Source organism: Aethalodelphis obliquidens, unplaced genomic scaffold, assembly GCF_003676395.1.
Source record: "Aethalodelphis obliquidens isolate GAN/ISIS:26980383/991018 unplaced genomic scaffold, ASM367639v1 scaffold88, whole genome shotgun sequence".
Classification (NCBI taxonomy): Eukaryota; Metazoa; Chordata; class Mammalia; order Artiodactyla; family Delphinidae; genus Aethalodelphis; species Aethalodelphis obliquidens.
Genome location: NW_020838032.1, coordinates 3,256,729 through 3,278,547, shown reverse-complemented (window position 1 = coordinate 3,278,547; position 21,819 = coordinate 3,256,729). Strand labels below are relative to the sequence as shown.

Genomic DNA, 21,819 nt, shown 5'->3' with positions numbered 1-21,819 from the left:
GGCTGGTCTGACACCACAACTATCTCAGACTTTCTGATGCTATGCATATATGAATCTTGGTTTTAGATGCAATAAGAATTGCCTCGAAGCCCTCCATAAAAGCTGGGAAGAGAGTGAATTAGAGGCAAAAGAACCTCGAAAGTAGGGGGTGGGAGTGGGTGGGAGGAAGTTGGAAGGGGGCATAGCTTTGTTAATTACTTCAGGCAGCAGAGAAATCTGGTTGTGTTTTCTCAGCACATGTTAATATCATATAAAGAGACACGAGATCTTGCTAATCTGTCGACCCCTCAGACAAAGTTTATTTGTGGTGACTTTTAAACTCCTGACTTGCCTTCCAATCACCGAGTTTAAAATGAAAAGCTTTAAATAAACACCAGGAATAGAAGATAAATAAACTTTTTTTCCCCCTTGCAAGTGCCTAGCTTGGCGAGGTTCAGACTCAAATCCCCAGAGGACAGAGCGCTCTCTTTTGTGTTAATGTTTAAAAGATTTTCCAATGCCGGAGTTTATTCCTACTGCAAACATTTCTATTTACAAGGTCAAGTGTATCAGCACTCGACACAGCTTAAGAGTGTAATTATTTATCTAAGGGCGTTTGAGTGTAGATCAGTAGCTCTGGCAGGAGCCCAGCCTTCAGCCCACTGCTAAACAACTCCTCACAACAATATTACAAGTTCTGGTAATTGTTCCTCTCCCCAGTATGTTTACTTTTGCCCGCCCGAATGTTTTGTAACAAAATTTTGTACTTTTTTACTCAAAGTGCGAAAATGACTTTGAAGTTGAGTCTCCCAGGTTTCCTAAGACCTATTGATAACAGATGTTATTGGCATGTTTGATTGTATGAGAATGTCTAATAGCCAGAGAGGACGCTCCGGAGGGTGGGGGGCAAGGGGAGGGTCCCAGTGGAAAGGGGGAGGGGAAAGAAATGTCTGGGTTAGTCCCAAATGATGTGAAGCCTCTCCACAAACGTAAATATCAATGGAGACCAGTCAAATTATATCTTGTAGCTGCCTCATTTACAGATGTCTAATTGTTCATTAAATTGAAGGCAGAAATAATAGCCCTCATTTCTTGTCTTGTACTGTATTTTAATTTCAGTTGATGGTTGATAGATTCCCAGTGGCTCCTCCACCCCCCTCCTCACCCATTATTGGGTTAACCACAATGTAACTCTGGAAAGTAACTACACCATATTCATTATTTAAAACTCTTTACTGATGTACACATTTTAATAAAATCAAATAACAACAAAAAATACACAAAGCCACCGTTACTTAAAACATAGGACTTCTTTTTTTAAAAAACAATGTCTATAAAAATACAATGTTTAAGGCAGTTTGGAAATGCGTTTATACATTTCTACAACGTCCATAAATTCTCTTGAAAATAAGAATGTTAACTTCAAATCTATAAAATACACTGTACATTTCAGAATTGTTCTAGATAGAGCACACTTCACAACGGACTGTGGTTTTGGATCCCTGGTGACAAACGGATTCTTTACATTTCAGGGAGGAAAGGTGTACCATGGATGCGGATTTAAGTTTTTTAATTTCTTTTAAAAAATAAATTATTTCTGAAGCATACAATTTATAAAAATTCTATATACAAAATACAACAACTGGTAACAAACCCCAGTTTTAATACATTTTATATACGAAGTACCAGGGGTGAGCGCCCTGATAAAAGCAGAGGCAATATATATTCTCCGCATATTTGTACGTACAATTTCTTGATGTAAAGAAAATGACAACAAAACAAACATCATAAAGAGGCTTTCATAGATGGCAGTGCAGAGCTCTTTTAAATATAAAGTTGCATTGTTCAACACCACTAGCAACTGTTTAGATCAGAATTTTTGGATCCTTAATCCTAAGAAATGTGCTAAGAGATCAGAGTGGTGGCAATGAAATTAAAGTCAAGGGCTAAAATTTACCCAAAACTAATTAAGGAAAATTAACCCCTCTCATGCTTGCCCGCCCGCCCCCCCACCCCACCCCCCCCCAAAAAACTGAGGATTCTGGGCGCGGATACCAAGACTAAACGAATGAATTGGTTACGATTGCAATGTCTTCACTGGCCACAGTAAAAGTCGATTACCGGCACTTTTCCCCCCCTCGCAGGAGAAACGCTAATAAACAGCCCCTCTGCAAATATAAATCCTCCTTCAAAACCCCTGTTCCGAACCCAGTCCCTTGAAACTCTTAAGACCCCACTGGTCAGCATCCTCTCTTCGGAGTCCAGGACTACGGTTCCGTCCTCCCAGGCCCGTTTCATGTCGGGGGTCCGGAGTTAGGCTGGTTTCTGCGGGGAGTGTCTGGAACCCGGAATGGGGGCAGGGGAGGATGTCCAAAAAGTCCTGCTCGGGAGAGGAGGCGAAGGTCGTGCCAAGAGTCAAGGCGGGGAGACCGGCTAGGCAGAAACCACCTAGAAAACGTTTTGGCAAATACCCCCGACCACCCCTCTGTTCCCGAGCCACAGGTGCCCCGGCGCCGACCCTCCCGTGGCCGACGGCGGGGGGCCGCGAGTGTTAAAAGAGCAGCGGTAGCAGCAGCAGCAGCAAGATGGAGGCGAGCGGGGTCCAGGCGCCTCGGGTCGCCGAGCGGCAGCCGCTGCTGCTGCTCCTGCGCCCGGACCCATAGGGCAGGTCCCCGCGGCCGCCCGCCGCAGCAGCGCCGCCGCCCGGGCGCGGAGGGTGCGGGACGCCGTCGTCGTCGTCCAGCGGCTGCTCGCCGCCCGCGCCCCCGGCGCGCTGCTCATCGTCGTACTCCTCGTCGTAGTAGTCGTCCAGGCCCCCGTCCGAGCCGCTGCTGCCCGGGCCGTTGCCCAGCTCGGCGCCGAAGCACAGGCGGGCCATGTTCTCTTTGACCGACTCGCAGATGGGCCGCTCCAGGCCGTCGCACACACAGTCGTTGAGCAGCGCCGCCTTGGGCACGGCCAGCATGTCCTCGATGACCGTGCGGCACTCGTCGGTGCAGCGAAGCCCGTTGAAGAGCTTCCCGCAGTAGGTCAGGTAGCGGCTGAGCGCCAGGTTGCAGCGGCTGTCGCGGTCGCAGCGCCGCCGGGCCTCGGTGCAGCCCATAACCCCGCCCGCGCCCGGGCCGCCCGCGCCGCCGCCGCTCGTCCGGGGCAGGCACGGCTCAATGGCGCGCTTGGTGGACTTGCAGTTCTCGTCTTGCGCGCAGTCACAGTCCTCCAAGGCGGGCCCGCGGCGCGTGTGGTTGAGCTGAATAAGGGCCGAGATGCAGTGGCTCGGGCAGCGCCAGCGCGACGAGAAGGACGCGGCCGAGGCCGGGAAGCCGGCGGCGGCGGCGGCGGCCCCCGGCGCGTCGCCCCCGCTGCGCTGAGCCAACACCGGCGCGCACGCCTCGGCGTACTGGTTGTAGGCGTAGCTGCACTCCGGCTCCCCCTGGCACTGCAGCAGCGCCTGCCAGCAGATGAGGCGGCGGCCGTGCGCCAGCCCGGAGCCCCGCGGCGCCGAGCCCAGCAGCTGCAGCAGCGCCATCAGGCACAGCCAGGCGCCCGGCACGGTCCCCCCGCGGGCCCCGCCGCCGCCGCCCAGCAGCCCTGCCACCATCGCGGGCAGCGGCGGCCGCCGGGCGAGGAGCGGAAAGGACACGAGGCGCGGGGAGCGGCGGACGCGGAGCCGGCGGAAAAGTTTGCCCCAGTCCTGCCAACTTCTTGCATGAGTGTTTTCATAAATCCATGCGCGCCGCTGGCTGGTGCCCCGCTGCTTGCAGAAGGTCGGCTCTCGCTGGGACTGCAGGGGCTGCCTAGAAGTGCAAGGCCGCGGAGAACCCCTCCGGTCGGCCCCCGGCAGTGGCGGGAGGCGCTCACTGCCGCCCCGGGGGGCTGCGGGCCGCGGGGTCGCGGCGGGGCTGCGGGACCGCGCGGCGCCGTGGGTGCATTTTGCTCCGTGCCTGCAGATCCGTTGTGCGGCCGCGGCGGCTCCTTCCTCCCAGGCTCAGCGCCGCGCCGCCGCCGCCGCCGCCGCGGGCTCTCGCATCGCGCCGCTTCCTGGCTCGCGTCCCGGCGCTGCCCGCCTTCCCGCGGCCCGGCCGCCCGCGTCCCCTCCCCCTCCGCCCGCGGCGACCCCGGCCTCGGCCGAGCTCCGGGGAGCTCTTTTCGGGCGGCGCGGGGAGAACGGGAAACTCAGCGCGGCCGGAGAGCGGCTCCCGGGCTTCCCTCGGTGGCGGCTTCTCGGGTGACAAGGAGCCCGGGGAGCGGATCCGCTGAGCCTGGCTGCGGACTCGCTCGCAGCGAGGCTTTAAATACAAAAGTGGGCCGGGAGCCCCCGCGTGGTGCCGCGGTGCCCCCTCATTATGCATGCATGGAAAAGCAAACAAACAAAAACATTAGCAACGCTCCTCCGGCTCGCCGAGCCCTGGCCCCGCGCGCTCCGAGCCTGCCCGCTTTCTCCTTTCTCCACTCTCTTTCGCCCTTTGCTCGGCCCCCTTTCCCGGCTTTTCGAGATGCTATTGGTCCCGCCTGTTGTTGTTGAAACTTTTTTTTTTTTTTTTTACGAGCCGCTGGAGTGGGGTTGCGGAGTGGGGGAGGGCGGGGAGGGTGGTGGGCAGCTCACATTCAGGCATTCAGGGCTTGAAAGGAGCGGCTTAAGGAGCCTGACAGAGGCCCGGGAGCTCCTCCTACTCTTAAGGAGGCTCGGATATGGAGCCCTTGCTGGAGCACAGAACCAGAGGGCAGAGCTCAGGGGCAGCTGTTTGCAACCGGCTCGTCCACGGTCCTTTTTGTTTGGTTCTTCTTCTTCTTTTTTTTTAGGTACTTTTATTAATTTCCCTGGCCCCCATGTGTGCTTTCTACTGGATTCAGAATTCAGTTTGTTTTTCGAGATCCCCATCTTGCCTGATCATCACAGGGGGAGGAGAGAAATCAGAGAATTTGATGCGGGATGTTTAAACTTAAAAGAAAAAATCCAAATGCTCACAAGAAAGAGGCACACGCTTTAGTTAGGGAGATACTGATGAGATATTTGCAAATCCTTCCTCTACCACCCCTTCACCCCCCAGCGCCCTGTTGCCAATGACATGTATGGCCCTGGGGTCAGACATCATTGCCAATTGCAAGCCAGAAATCCAATAAGCCAAATTAATTTTTTTTTAAAGAATATAAGTTTCTAACACGGACGGCGATGAAAAAACAGTAATAGTATTAAAAATCTTTAGGGATATTGAGCAGTACCATCTGGCCGCAGTCACAACATAGAGGAAGGGGATAAATTGGTACCCTCCAAGGTTTCTATTAAAGCGCATGTTTCAATCTCTCTCGGCTTAAGGGAAACCGCCCAGGTACAGCAGCCTCTGCGATCCAGGCGTGGGAGTTTGCGAACTACCTTAACTGCGGCGCAACGCAGCCTTCGACCACCAGAGGCACCCGGCGTCTGCGGCCTGTCAAAAACTGGCGCTTTTTTCCTCCCCTTTCCGTGGAGAGACTATCAACTCCATCTGTCACAAAAATTAAGGCTAAATCTCCTCTCCAGAAGCCGAGGGAGCCGGGGCTCCAGTGCGCACGGAGTTCGGCTGTCTGCCTGTCCCCGGGGGCCCGGTGAGATGGGAATGGCAAAAGTTAGAATAGAGACACAGCGTCTGCAGACTTCGGCGGCAGAAAAGCCTCCTGTTCCTGCGGAGCCTGTTGCATTCCTCAGAGGCTCAGGGTCTGCCTTAGGAAGCTGCACCTCTGCAATCCCCAAAACAACACTAAACCAAACAAACCTCAAAAGAGCCAGGTTGAAGTGAGACAGACCCTGTTGCTCTGACTTGAATAATGGAAAACACACAAACAACAATCGCAGTATATATTAAAAAAAATATATATATATATATAGAGAGAGAGAGAGAGAGAGGGAGAGAGAGAGAAAGGCTGCAACTGTATGGCTCATTAGAACAACCATTTCCCAGGTTCTGGGTTTGTTTTTGTTTTGTTTGTTTGTTTTGTTTTGTTTTTGTTTGTTTTTGTCTTTGGTTTGGTTTGGTTATTTGGAATTGTAATCTCCGTCCTGCCAGGAGGGCTCAAACCAGCCACAATACTTTTCTGGGGCATGGACCCTTCACCTGTAAGGTTCAAGTCCAGATTGGACACTTGAAAAAGTCCTTTCATTTTTAATACTCTGTGATTTTTAGGCTCATAAGAACAACATCAACAGTCAGCTGCGTTTTAAGCCAATGTTTGTTGAGTTCCTTTAAAATAGTGAGTCTCAAACCTTAGTGAGTGTGAGACTCGCCTGGTGGCCTTGTTCAAACCCAGATTGCTGGGCCCTCTCCTGGAGTTCCTTATGCAGTAGGACTGGGGTGAGGGTGAGGGGCAAGGATCTGCATTTCTAACAAGTTCTCAGGGAATGCTGCTGCTGCCTGTTGGGAACCAACTTTTGAGAACACCTATTCTAGAGGTCCGCATGTTTTGTTGTTGTTGTTTGAAAAACTTGCCTCATCCTGGCCTTGATAGAGCTCTCAGTAAGATTTCAGCAAGGCCTGAGAGCTTTGAGAGCTCTGGGGTCACCTCAGGACCCCAGTCTCGTGGCATTTCAGGCCTGCATGGCTGTCAGCTGCCAGAAAGACCAAGGCTGAAAAGGAGGCTATGATGATGAGATGGGAGGAGGAATGAGCTTCCTCCCCCCTCAGCCCCAGAGACTGAGTACCACCTTGCCTCACATCCAGGTTTTCATTGATAGCCACCAGACCTCCAAGCCATCTCTCATCACCCAGACACTAATCCCCATATCACTCTGTACATCCCTTAAGCTGACTTAAGCTTAAGTCATGATTCCCATCGTGAGCTTTCCCCCCCCCCCCCCCCCCCAAAACCCCACTTCCCCTGGAGCTCTCAGTTTGTTCTCAGCAAAATCTCCCATGTTCCCGGCCTGCTTTCTGAGCTGGATCTCCACATTCTTGCTCTAAGTAAAACTGGCTGGAACCTACAGAATGGGAGAAAATATTTGCAAACCACGTATCTGATAAGGGATTCATATGCAAAATATAACAGGAACTCATACCACTCAATAACAAAAACATAAACAATCTGATTAAATAATGGAAAGAGAACTCGAATAGACATTTTTCCAAAGAAGACATAAAAATGGCCAAGAAATACATGAAAAGATGCTCAACATCACTAATCATTGGGGAAATGCAAATCAAAACCACAATGAGATATCACCTGACACCTGTTAGAATGGCTGTCATCAAAAAGACAAGAGATAACAAATGCTGGTGAGGGTGTGGAGAAAAGGGAACACTCGTACACTGTTAGTGGGAATGTAAATTTGCGCAACCACTACGGAAAACAGTATGGAGTTTCCTCAAAACATTAAAAATAGAACTACCATATAACCCAGCAATTCCACTTCTGAGTATTTATCCAGAGGTGATGAAATCACTATCTCAAAGAGATATCTACAATCCCATGGTCATTGCAGCATTATTCACAGTAGCCAAGATAGAAAAATGACCTAAGTGTCCATCAATAGACAAAGAATGGATAAATAAAACGTGGTTGGTGTATCTAATGGAGCATGATTCAGCCATAGGGGGGAAAAAAGAAGAAGGAAAATCTTGCTACTTGCATCAACACGGATTCCCTTGAGGGCATTATGCTAAGTGAGATAAATCAGACAGAGAAAGACAAATACGATCTGATCTCACCTATATGTGGAGTCTTAACCGAATTCATAGAAACAGAGAGTAGAATGGTGGTTGACAGGGACTGAAAGTTGGGGGAGATGAGAAGATATTGGTGAAGGGGTACAAACTTTCACTTATGAGATGAATAAGTTCCAGAGATGTAATGTACAGCATGGTGACTAAAGTTAACACTACTGTATTGTACACGTGAAAGTTGCTAAGAGAGTAGAGCTTTAATGTTCTCACCATAACAACGGCAACAAAAAATGGTAATTATGTGAGGTGAAGGATGTGTTAACTAACCTTACTGTGGTACACATTTCACAGTATGTATGTTTATTAAATTGTCACATCGTACGCTTTAAACTTATACAATGTTATATGTTAATCATATCTCAGTAAACCTGGGAAAGCAAATCCCAGCTGGTCTTTTGAGGCACAGCCTCCATTTTAGCCCTCTTCGGTCCTGGCTGATTTTTCTTCCATAACCCACCTCCCACCAGCCCTCAAAGTGGGGTACACAGGCTGTTGTTCCTCCCTTGTTCCCACTTCCAAACTATTCTCTTCTCTCCTCCTTGGAAACTTCTAGCTTCTGTAAATGGCTGTCAGCTACTCCAACAGTCACCTACTGACCTTTCCTCCAGGAAACCTTCTCAACTAGGATTGCTCCTGGGAACCGCAGAAGACACAAAATGAGTTGAGTGGCTGTTTCCTCCATTCTCTCAAGGATGGTACATAACCAGTACTGAAACCTATTGTCAACATCAGTTAGATCCATTAAACTGATAATCTGCCTTCACTGACCAAGCTTGCTTTAATTTTTGCTACAAAAAATTTGCATGTCCTTCAAGTGTCATGTAGCCTAAACAATAAGATGTTTGCTCAAGCTGTTTTTCAGGAACTTGGAGTCAACTGTGTCCAGTTTGAGCTCTAGCCAGTAAAGACTGGTTAAGACCACCCATCCACCAATTGAGCATGCTCAAGTGTCTGCTGCATGACCTCTTGATACCGGAGAGACGAAAACTCCACCCTAAGAACATGCTAATTTGCCATTTTCTGAACACTTGTCTCACGAAGACGCCTGCAGCTTAGTTGCGCCTGTGCAAAACGATGATTACCTCCCCTTTTTCTTATTTCCAATCACCTTTCCTCACTCTCCGCACAGCTCAGCTATATCCCATAGATACCCTGAGCCCTTCTCCTTCGGAAAGACAGATTTGAGACTTGTTCTCCCATCTCCTCATTTGGCTGCCTTGTGAATAAGCCCTTTGCTGCAAACCTTGGCATCTCAGTGTTTGCCTTGCTGCATGTCGGGCAAATGAACCTGGTTCAGTAACAGTACCACTCTGGGCACAGAGGAGAAGTTGGTCCATCACAGCGGATGCTGTATCAGCCAGGGCTTGACCACAAAGAAGAGTCCATGAGCAAGACAGGTGAAGGATTTATTATGGAGAGGGGACCTCCCACAAGGTGGTAGCTGGGCAGTAGGCGGTGCAGTCTGTTGCTTCTGTGTCTGTTTTTGAGCCTGAATTCACTGGGGTTGGCCAGACAGGTGATTGGAAAGGAGAGCTGGACCTTGAACCTGTGAGGAAAACTGGAACCAGTTGGAGTGAACTGGAACTTGCATCTCCCTCATCACTTCCAACCTCAGTGCCACAGGGGGTGACTCGTAGGGGAAGCTGGCACCTTCAAACCTGGAGCTGATACGCACTTTGTCCAGGACTCAGAGAAGCTGACGTAGGAAAGTGGCAGGAGTTTGGGAAGCTCAGGTCAGGTGCTGACCCAAGGGGAGCTTTAAATCAGCAAGGAAGGTAGCCAGCTGCCACAGCGCTAGGACCTCCCCCACCTTCAGAGCTTACAAAGAATGTGATGCTGCTGCCACTTCCAGATCTGGTGTGGAATTCCCCTCGTGGTCAACACTAACAGGCAACAGCGTGGGGAGGGCATTCAGGGCACACAGCTCCATCTCAGTCCAGTGGACATAGCACAGCGCCATCCCTGGTGCATTTGGGCATTCGGGCTTAATTCCCTCAGGGGTGCATTTTTCCTCATGGTTTCCGCATCTGGCTCACTGGTTTTCTCTCCACACTACTCTTCATGACAACCTCAACCTCTGAGTTCCTTGACTTCTCACATTCATGCACCAACTCTTAACCGTACCCTAGATCTAGGTATTACCATAACTGTGTTACCTCGAAAGTCTCCAATTCAGAATCTCTAACTGGAATGTCATTTCATCGACCACCACCTCCTGTGTTTCCAGTCTGTCTTGGTGCTGTCGCCTCCCACCTGCTCAAGACGTTCTTTGCAATTACTTCTGCTGTTTTCTTAGCTCCCTTTCTACTGTATCATGCCCATCCACCTACAATAAGCTATACTTTGTTGTATCTTAAAACAAAACAAATGTTTCCTAGACCTCAAGTCCCCACTCAGTAACTATCCCATTTCTATGAAAACTCCTTGAAAAAGTTGCTTTTACTCACTTTGTCTGCTCTCCCCTCAGTTCACTATAATTGAGATTCATCTCACCATTTTTCTCATCAAGGATGACTGAAATTTTGCTCTACCCGATCCATGGTCACCTCTCAGCCCTCATCTTATCTGACCTTTCGGCACCACAGGACATGACTGATAACCCTTCTCTTCAAAGTGCTTTTTCATTTGGATTCTGGGACTCTATACTCTCCTGTTCCCCATTGTACTCACTGAGGGTTCATTTTCTCTCTAAACTCACTCCTTAGGTGATCTCATCCAGTGCCTAGATTCTAAATTACATCTAAATTACACTGATATTTTCAATCCCAGTCTTTCACTGATTTCTCTGTGTATATATTCACTTGATTGGTCAATGAGCATCACAAACTTAGCTTACCCCAAGAGGACTTCTGATTTCCCACCCCCAAAATGTGTTTGTTGCCTGGTCTTTTTTTAAAAATTAATTAATTAATTAATTTATGGCTGTGTTGGCTCTTCGTTTCTGTGCGAGGGCTTTCTCTAGTTGCAGCAAGCGGGGGCCACTCTTCATCGTGGTGCACGGGCCTCTCACTATCGCGGCCTCTCTTGTTGCAGAGCACAGGCTCCAGACGCGCAGGCTCAGTAATTGTGGCTCACGAGCCCAGTTGCTCTGCGGCATGTGGGATCTTCCCAGACCAGGGCACGAACCCACGTCCACTGCATTGGCAGGCAGACTCCCAACCACTGCGCCACCAGGGAAGCCCTGTTGCCTGGTCTTTCAGTGGTATATATTCTCCAAAATTCGTCTCCATCAATTTCCTTCATCCCTTTATATCCATACTATTCAGATCAGGCAGTCTAACATCTTTTCCCTTAAATCTTGGGCAGACATTAGTGACTTTGACCAATGGAATGCAGTGATAGGGACTGACACTCTGGGGCTTCTTGGAGAGGGTACAAGAAGCCTTGCAGCTTCTACCTGGGCCTCTTGGAATGCTTGCTCTGGAGAAGCCAGTTACCATGTAAGAAATCCGACTACTTTGAGACTCCCATGCTGCAAAGAAGGCCAGGCTTGCCATGTGGAGAGGGTACATGGAGATAGAAAGAGATGCCTGGGCAGCTCCCAGCTTTTTCAGCCATGTGAGTGAGGAAGGCATAAGACAGGTGAGCGAAAAAGACATCTTGGATGTCCAGCCCAGTGGAACCTTCAGATGACTCCACAGCTGCCATCTGAAGAAAAGCACATGAGAGAAACCCCAACCCAGGGTTGGGACTAGGGTGAGGGGAGTGAGGCACCAGGTACAAAATTTAATGGGATACTCACTCTCATTGTGATGCTGCAGGGACCTTGAGAGTGAGTGCCCTTTACATCTTGTACCCTAGACACTTCATTCACCTCACCCTAGTTCTGGTCTTGCCCCATGAAAGAACAGCACAGCTTAGCCCTGTCAACCCAAAGGATCATGAGAAATAACAAAGAATGTAGTGTTAAGGCACTAAGTTTTGAGGTGGTTTTGTTATTCACCAATAGATAATCACATATACACTTTCCATCGTACCCAATTACTTGGGTCAAAGATCTACCTGGACTCTTCCTTTTTCTTCACATCCCATATCCAACTGATGGCCCATCACAGGCAGTCAATAAAAGATTTGATAGGCTGAATGCATGAAAGATCAGAACTTATTTCTTATCTTCTGTATTAGCCAACTCAGAACTAGTCAAAACCACTTATACTATAGAGACCCTGAGAGGTTAAAGAATATGGAAAAGTTCTGAAGCCTTAAAATAGAACATGATATTCCCAGAGTGTTGAGTGGTTCAGTGAAAGAACAAAAGGTACATGATAAGCACCGCTTACCTCTTGGTGCTTAGCAATATGGCAGATAGAAAACCATAAGAAACAGATCTGTGCCCTTTTGGGGACTTTGCAATATGTCAGCTGGCCATTGGGGGGTGGCTAGGATGCTTACCACTTAGTTGAAGGCTTAAGTCATAGGTGTCCTCTCACCTGTTTTATTTATTTTTGTTTTTATGACTAGAGAATATGAATACATGGTGGCAGACAACCAGTGGAAACCAAACAACATCTACTCTAGAATTCTAATCCTACTTCATATCCTGCAGGTCTACCCCATTCTCTCTACAAGTCTTCTCTTTATCTCTCCATTGCTTTCTTAAGAGGAATGAATCCTTGGGAACAAAGTAGGATGGGAATCTCATATGGATGGGAACCCCATTCATGCACAACAAGTTGGGTCATGCCCATAGCTGAAGATCTGAGGCCTTCTCCTGAACTCCATCTTTCCTTATAACCCCCTCAAGGACCGTTCCAAGTCTTATTAATTCCATCTAAGAAAAAGTCTCTCGCATCCAACCTTCCTGTATTCCCACTGCCCTGGCTTCTTAGAGTTTCTCACCATTGCTGACCACTAGGTGTTTCCCAACTCTTTCTCTAAATCATAGGTTCTTAGCCTGGGAAGTGTCTCAGAATCACTTGGGAGGCTTTTGAAAAATACGTATACCTGTACAAGTTCTGTTACACTTGAATTCTTCCCCAAGGCCCAGGAGTGTGTATTTTGGGAAAAAATTACAAAGGTATATTTCTGGTTAAATAATCCTGCCGGTGGTTCCCAGACTTGGGGATTTCATAGATCAGTTCATTTTTTTAAAAAATTTGGATTATCTTTGAAAAAAGTTACTAACTTTTTAATTTTGTCAAATATTAACAAACAAATAAAAAAATCCTTACTACCAACTATTAACATTAGTGTTTTATTAAATAAAGGGAACTTTGAAACCACAAAGGCAGGGTGGAAATAACTGGAGAATAGAGGCCTTTAAATTGAATGCATTTAGACTTTTAAAGAATTTAATACATTGTCCTATTTTTCTTCTCATTTCAACAGAAAGTTACTACACAAGGGAAACTTCGGAAGCTTTTGCAACTTTGGACAGCATTTTGGAATCGCTCCTCTAAAGTAATCCTCCATGCTGCTGCTAAGTCTGACCAAATCACTACTCCAGTTAAAAACTTCCAGTTACTCTTCAGGAGAATGCCCAAGGTCATGACCATAACTACAGGATGTAATAGTTTGGAAAACCAGTTCCAAATACTTACCCCCATCTATTCCTGCCTGTACCTTCAAACACACGTGCATGCACTCTCACCCACAGACACACACATGCAGGCACACATATATATGCATGCACTCACATACACACATGCAGGCACACATACATACACTCACACGTGCACGCGAGTAAACACAAATTGGCATTTCTCTCTGAGCATCAGTCATGGCATTGCCATCCTGCTTTTAATCTGGGCCTTTAGTATGTTTGTCTCTTTGTCAGAGAAGTGGTTCTGGCCCCTACAGAACCCCTATTCCTTGGATAGTACATGTAACGTCAACACCATCCTCTCTGTGTGCACATACTCTTTGTAATATCAGCTGGCAGCTGACTTCCCAGATTTCTCATCATGTGCACTTGGCTCTCACGGTCAGATGAGTCAGTGGTTGAGTGGATGAGCTGTTTGGGGTGCCACCCACCCAGATGCAGACACTATAATATTGAGACACATCAAAGTTTCAAAATAATAGCAGTCTAAGACCAGGAGGGATTTATCCTAGAGATCCAAATGCAGGAAATGTAGCCACATAATCTGTACCAATAAATTAAAAGAGAAAAAGATATGATCATATCAGACAATGCTGAAAAGACATTAGCAGCCATTGCTAATAAAAACCCCAGGCAAGGGAGCAATAGGTTGAAACTAATTACACGATGTAAAACATACAGAAACCAGAAACCAAAGTTACAAAACGCTAGAGCCGTTTGAATTAAAATCGGAAATGGCAGGGATAGTCAATGCCATTATTACTTAGTATTTCCTTAGAAGTTTTAACAAATATAATAAGAACAAAAAATGTAATGATAGACACAAAAATTGGGAAAGAAGATATAAAATCTCTTTCAGCAAACATGGCCAACATTACTAGTGTTGGTCAATACTTAGGTTGTCCTCACCTTTTCTTGGCCATGCAGACTCCCTTTGCAGTTGGGCAGGATGATGTAACCAGTTCTAGCCAGTGGGCTGTGACTGGAAGTGACATCCAGCACTTTTAAGATGAGGCATTTATATCCTCCTGCCCTCTCTTTCCCTGCCCTGCTGAACCTAGAAGCCTCTAGTTGTTTTGGGGGCAGGGATGGGGGTGGGACTAGAAGATCAAAACAGCCTGTGGTGCAAATTCAATACTCTAGAGCACAGCTGTCCTGGACCCACAGCAGTTTTTGCATGAGTGAAAAAATAAAAACTTATGTTGTGATAAACCCCTGAAATGTTGATATTATTTGTTACTACAGCATAACTTGCCCATCCCTAACTGACATAGTTAATGGAATAATTGCATGCTTAGAAAACCCAAGAGATGCTTTTTTAAAAAATCACTAGATGCAATGAGAAAATTTGGTAAAGTCCCTACCTCTAGATGAATATAAAAAGAACTTTTCTGTACTCTAGTCATGAACACTTAGAAAAGAAAACTGGAAAAATACTTTCTGTATATTTGTGACAAAAGATATAAAATATTTAGGAATAAATTTTATAAGGAAGACTTTAGACCCATATGAATAGTTATAAAATACTATTATGAGAATGAAAATAAGATCTGAATATATAGAAAAGTATCCACAAAATAAAATGCTAATTCTCCCAAATAATACATAAATTTAATGCAATTCCAGTTGAAACCTCAACAGGGTTCTTCTCGGAATTGGATGAAATTATGTTAAAATTCATATAGAAAAATTAATGACTAAAAATACCTAAGAAAATTACAAAACTGAAATGAGAGGTATCAGAACATATGATATAGCCTTAATAATTAAATCAGTATGGTGCTGATTAGACCATAACCTTTGTCGTATATTTACTTCACAAAGGTTATGGTTTAATCAGTGGGAAAAGTGTGGTCTCTTAAATAAATGACGCTGGAAAAACTGGCCATCCATTTAAGAGGAACTATAAAAATACAAATTCCAGATAGAAACTTAAATATAAAAAGTAAAATAAAAATCAAATAAGAAAATCTAGGCTATGCCATATATCTTAGAATTTAGAAATACTCTTATAACCAAGACTGGAAAATCAGAAGATGATGGAACAAAAACATACATATTTGACTATATAAAAAATTAAGAAGTTGTGTATGGAAAAGATAACCAGAGACAAAGTCAATAGACACACCAAGATCTGGAAAGAACATTTATAAAGTAGATGACAGAAGACCAACTTTTTAATAAGCAAAGAGCTCTTATAAACTTGTAAGAAAAAGATAGTCTAAGAGAAAATGGGGAAAGATGTAAACAGAAAGTTCACAGAAGTGCAAATCCATATGTCAACAAACAAGTGAAAAAATATTTAAATTAATTAGTAGTCAGATCAAAGGAAATGAGATATCACTTTAACACCCACTAGACTGGCTAAAATGTGGAAGAACTGTGACAGTAGTTCTCCTAAGGATATCTCCAAACACTACTGGTGGGAATGCAAATCCTTTTTGGAAGTTGATGTAGCTACACCTTTAAAATGTAAAATAAATGTAAAATACAACCATTTGGCCCAGCCCACTACTGAGAATCTTTCCAATAATAATACAAAAAAAAAAAAAAAAACACATAAGAAAGATGCTGTGTATATTCTAGCAATCTCAATAGAAATACTTTTTTTGCCAAAAGCATTTTTTTCCCAAAAAGTTCTAGGCAAAGTGCTGGAACCTCACTTGGTCTAGGTCGTGCACCCATGTACCTTAGGAGTGAGAGAGAGGAAGCCCCTGAAGGAAAACCAAGAGTGTCATCGGAAGAAAAGTGTCCTTTGTGCCAGGGCTCTACCAACGCGTTCCATGAGTTGGTCCTGGTCCATGCACTGTTCCTCGGTGGCCCCTGAGAATGTGAGAGTGACATACTTGATACGTTTATAACAATTTGGAAGAATAATTTTATGGCTGTTGAATCCAATAATGAAAATTGGGGGCTTCTATTTTGTAGGTATCATTTAAGTTGGGTGATATGGTGTCTTCTCTGCAGATGGGAACTTTTCCAAGCTAGAGAATATGGAGACCAACAGCATTAACCTTGAGCAGATAAATGTCTGCCAGCAGTGCAATAGGCTGGAGAACTTGACGGGGCGGTGTTTGTACTTATTAAGTGACTCTTTCGATCCTGAATAGAAAAAATCAGTTAATTTGTTGCATTAAAGTTTGAATGAACTTCTATCATTTCACATCATCTTTACAAAGCCCCCTTGATAAAGAGGTGATAGAGATCGCTTTGCCCCACCCCTTCAGGAAGGTGATGGCAGCCTTATATCCACAAAGACACTGGGACCTTAAGATCATGGTAGAGCATACACATGTTTTTATTTTTATTCATTTATTTTTATTTTGTTTATTTTTATGTGATGGATTGAAAAAATAACCTGGTCTTTCATCACAGGTCATTGGAGAAGTTGATACTAGTTATTTTATTTGGTTTTAGAGGCAAATTAGTGTTAGGTGCAGGAGCTTAAGGGCTCACCACTGTGTGAAGATTAATAAAAATGTAAGAAACAAACTTCTGATTCTTCAAAGAACGTCGTTAATAACCCCAGGATGCCAAGTGACAGCACGACCCAGCTTGTGCTCAGAGCAGACAGAGCAGCTGTTCTCCAGGGGGTGGGAAGCAAGCTCCACACCATTGCTTTGGGAGATAAAGATGCTGGCTGGGTTTCAACAAGAGGAAATCTCACAGAATCAGCAGGTGCTCCAATTCTCAGGAAACTTGACTTTCATACTTTCTGAAAGAGAGATATTAATGAAACAGAGATTTAAAATCCAAATAGATCATTTGAGGCACAATATGCTTTACTCTCTGTGGCTTGCAGTTGGCAGTCAGTACAGTTTTCCTCAAAAAGTAATTTTTCCAAGGTAGCGCCTTATACACATTTGGACATAACATCTTAAGTTCTCCCATAATTGGGGCCAATTCGTTAGTGGACATTATAGAATGTTTCAAAGCTATGCCAGGCCTTGTTTTAAAATCTGGTTTTTCACTGTTGATATCAAGAAGAAACTTTTTTGTAACTATGTCATAAACCTGGAGCAAACTGTTATCTAAATATTAATAACATAATTTGTTAGAGAACTTATCAATTGTCTTAAGAATTTGCTTTTTATTTTGTAAAAATCTATATAAAAGGAATAGGCTTCCCCTCTCCACCCCACGCCCCCAACAAAAAAACTTTCGACTGCAAAATTGTCTATCAGCAAGCTAATGTAAAATTCCACAGTGTGTGGTTAACGCTTCTCAAACAATTTGGTTTGAATTGTTAACATTAGAATTGCTTACGTCTTTATTGCTAAAAGTATGTATTGCCATAGAGTATTTTGGGGAAAAAATTCTATGATCTTATTGACTAATAAAGATTACAAACTATTTAATGCTTTTTAATGAAATGTGTATCCCAGGATTGTATCAAGTATATCACAGATGAGTTCACACTCATCCTACATTTTAAAGCTGCTTTCACACTTACCTGCTCATTTTTCACTGGTTTTGATTCAGTTGAAGCCAAAAGATATCTACTGAGCGCCTAACTATATGTGCCGGGAAGCTGAAGTATTTTTTTTTTAACATCTTTATTGGAGTATAATTGCTTTACAATGTGTGTTAGTTTCTGCTTTATAACAAAGTGAATCAGATATACATTTACATATATCCCCATATCTTCTCCCTCTTGGGTCTCCCTCCCACCATCCCTATCCCACTCCTCTAGGTGGTCACAAAGCACCGAGTTGATCTCCCTGTGCTATGCGGCTGCTTCCCACTAGCTATCTATTTTACATCTGGTAGTATATGTAAGTCCATGCCACTCTCTCACTTCGTCCTAGCTTATACTTCCCCCTCCCCGTGTCCTCAAGTCCATTCTCTATGTCTGCGTCTTTATTCCTGCCCTGCCCCTAAGTTCTGAAGTATTTTTTTTTTTTTTTTTTTTGCGGTACACAGGCCTCTCACTGTTGTGGCCTCTCCCGTTGCGGAGCACAGGCTCCAGACGCACAGGCTCAGCGGCCATGGCTCATGGGCCCAGCCGCTCCCCCGCATGTGGGATCTTCCCAAACCGGGGCACGAACCCGCGTCCCCTGCATCGGCAGGTGGTCTCTCAACCACTGCGCCACCAGGGAAGCCCTCTGAAGTATTTTTTAAAAAATCTTCCAACTTTGTTCTTTTATCATTGTTATTATTAATAAACTATTTTTTATAAGTACTGCTAGGTTTACAGAAAAATTGATTGGAAGGTACCAAGTTCCCACATATCCCCCGCCCCTTCCCCCTGCCCAGTTCCTCTTTTTATTTACATATTTTATTAATACTGTATGTTTGTTACAATCAATGAACCAATATCAATACATTATTATTAACTAAAGCCCATAGTTTACATTAGGGTTCACTCTTTGTGTTGAGCATTCTATGGGTTTTGACAAATGTATAATGTCATGTATTGACCAGTCTATATCATACTATTATTATACAGAATAGTTTAACTGCCCTGAAAATCTTCTGGAAGCATTCTGTTTTAACCTAGAAGGGATGTTAAGTTGAATCTTTTCATTTAAAGCTTCCATATTTAGTATTCCTTTTTTGTTCATTAAAAAAATAAATTGAGGCCATACATGCTATTTGAATTCAAAAGTTGTACACATTTCCCTCAACGATTAACCATTTATATTAATAGAATCATTCATATAATTCAGTTATCCATCACAGAAATATTTATTAAGTTCTTACCTGGGTCAGCACTCTGTTCCGATAGTCTTCTAATGAGGGAAGTTTGTGATGGGTGGCTTTATGCTATAGACCTTTGTTTCATGCATGGATATATTGATACATTTAATTACCGAAGCTCCTTTCACAGTGTTTTTTTTTCCCAGTTTTTTTTTAGATTATTAAATGTATTTTTGAATAGGAAATATATGTATATAGTGCAAAACATACAAGGTATAAAAAAGTTCACTGTATCCAGAAAGCCTCCACTCACCTTTGTACCCAAGGACTCACCTCCCTTGGCCACTGTTATCAATTTCTTGTATGCATTCCCAGAGATATTATATATGTATATAAAATAAATCTTTTTAAGCAATGATCTTTGCCTTTTTTTTGCACTTAATATATTTTGGACACTTCCATATCACTTCATAAAGCACTGACATATCTTGCTTATCCTTTTGATGGGTGCATAGTATTCCATTTTGGATGTTTCATACATTATTTAACCAGTCCCTTACTGACTAGCAGTTAAAGTTTGATCTTTTGTTGTTTCAATGCAGCAGTGAATAACCTTGCATATTTATCTTTTCATAAGTACTTTAATACAGCTAGAGGATACAGTTTAGGGAGTGAAATTACTGCATCAAAGAGGAGGTACATTTTAAATTATGATAGATCAATTGTGATAGATAGATTGTGATAGAAGATTGTTCCATCTATTTATGGTAGTGTTACAGAGCAAGGACTCACTGCCCCATGTGCACAGAAGCCAGTACCAAGACACCAGCTTTTGAGAAGAGAAAGAGCTTTATTGTGAGGTTGACCGGTGAGGAGACAGGAGGCAGGACTTAAATTTCCTTGATCCAGAGTTCAGGGTGAAATTTAAAGGGTTGGGGGAATTTCAAAGTTGGAAGATGATTGGCTAGTCTTGAATAGGTCCATATAAGCTACTTGTGCTGTTGGAAGTCAGATTTTCCTTACTGAAGTATTTCTTGCTTCATAAAGGACTCTGGTGGCAACATTTCTATTTGAGTTAAGTGGACTGAGGATTCTTAGTTCCGAGGTCATCCTGGAGACGTGGGCTTCCAACTTGTACATGCACAGTGCTGTTCTTTGAAATAACTCAAGGTTTAATTAATCAATCAACCTATTTAAGGAGGCAAAACGAGTTTCATCTGGTTTACGTGCTGTTTCAATAGGTCAACTGTTCTCCATAGAAGTTGTGCCAGTGTACGGGAGTGTTGTCTGCTTGCATCACTGCCAAAGCAACATGTTATTAAGTTTTGGATCTTTGCCAATCTGATAGATGAAAATTATGCCTCATTGTAACTTTAATTTTACTTTCTCTTGTTATATATAAGACAAACATTATTATTTAAGTCTTCAGAAAATTAATAAGGTAAAGATTGATGACATTTAAGTTGAAGAAGGTTAAGTGATCTGACATCAGCCAAAACTAATAAGTGAGAACACCCAGAAAGTGACCTGCTAAGCTTGTCTCCCTGGCCATCACCCCACCTTGCTTCCACAGCACCCAGCACAGTGTAGGGGTGATGGCTTAGAGGTTTGCCTTTCCTGGGAATTTCCCTACACTTGGTCAGTAATTCTTTAAAAAGATGTTGAAGAATGCCTTTTATAAAAGGAAATGACTTCTTATTAAAATAGCAAGATCAATGAATTCTAAAGAATCCTCCCATACATAAAATGTACGTTCTAGACTTCTAGTAGAGGTGAACATACCCTATTATTGATGAGACATATTTGAAAAACAACGCTTTGCTCTTTCCTTCCCACTTCCCACTCTGAAACACTAGTTTCCTCTCTGTATGTGACTTCAAACTTGGAGCATTGGGTTCCTTATCCTATGGAACCCTGAGAACCTGTGGTTTCTGAGTAGCCGTTAAAGACTCTGGCTTCATCCATGACTTATATACATACATCATTGGAATTTGTTGTCAGGTTGAGGCTTGTCCCTGACTTGTGCTGTCTCCTGATGCTCCTGTCCCAGTCAGTTTGCTGCTGAGAGAGGATTAATTGCTCTGATCATCATTTGCCTGAAGTCATGGTTGGGTTTGGGGATATGAGAAGAGACAGAGCCATCTGGAGAGGAGTGGCTTTCCCAGGGCAGGACAGCTTGTGGTAATTTGACAATTGTTAAACAAATCAACAAAATGACTAAATGAAGCAAATTTCTGGAATAGAAGTTATGTCAATCCTGAATTATAAATTTTTACCGTTACTATCCTCTATTTACCAAATATTGAGCACCTACTACATATCGAGGACTCTTCTAGGTTTTAAACATCTAGCAATGACTAGCACAGGGGGAAAATGCCCGCCCATAGGGTTGTTTTATCCAAGGGTCATTGTAATTGTCTTTCCCCATTCTCATGGTGGATCTGAGGACCTCGTGAATCATCACTCGAAAAGGGGAGTCCATTTCTGGAAAACCACAGATGCCCTTAGGCTCAGTCTTATCTCTGCTACAAACAAAAGAAGTGAATTGAATTCTTTCCTGACATAGAGAGCTTCATCTAGATCCCAGGAAGAAAAGTCTCTAAGATTCTCAAATCCTTGAAAAGCATCTGGGGAAGCATAAATGACAAGGAGAAAAAGCATCCCTTTAAAAGCCAGTCAGCCACTTTTCTGCCAAGGGCTTGTCAAAATTGCTCAAGAGAGAGAAAAAAGAGAAACAAGTGCACATACACATTTTTAAAGTAGCTGCAACCAAGACAACGCCAATTATTCAACCACAGTAAAGAAACCAGCAGTCAAACCACACTGATTATTTAACCGCGTATCCAAGTGCTGAACACAGCCATAGCCAGCCACGTTAATTTAATGTAAATATCCTGAGTAACCAGCCCCCGTGGAGGCAAGAGCTGCAGCAAAGGACAGTGCCTCACCTTTCCTTGTTTTGGCTCC

At 44.2% G+C, this 21,819-nt stretch overlaps 1 protein-coding gene across 1 annotated transcript; it reads right to left on the bottom strand.

Annotated features, from left to right (window-relative positions):
* Nucleotides 1-1,193: 1,193 nt before the first annotated feature.
* On the bottom strand, nucleotides 1,194-3,703 carry GAS1 (growth arrest specific 1). The gene has a single exon (XM_027094164.1). It carries the CDS (start codon nucleotides 3,575-3,577, stop codon nucleotides 2,531-2,533), a length of 1,047 nt encoding a protein of 348 aa, XP_026949965.1. The 5' UTR covers nucleotides 3,578-3,703; the 3' UTR covers nucleotides 1,194-2,530.
* Nucleotides 3,704-21,819: the final 18,116 nt, after the last annotated feature.

Coding starts and splice junctions, on each gene's coding strand:
- GAS1 (XM_027094164.1), bottom strand. CDS start 3,577: ATGGTGGCAGGGCTGCTGGGCGGCGGCGGCGGGGCCCGCGGGGGGACC.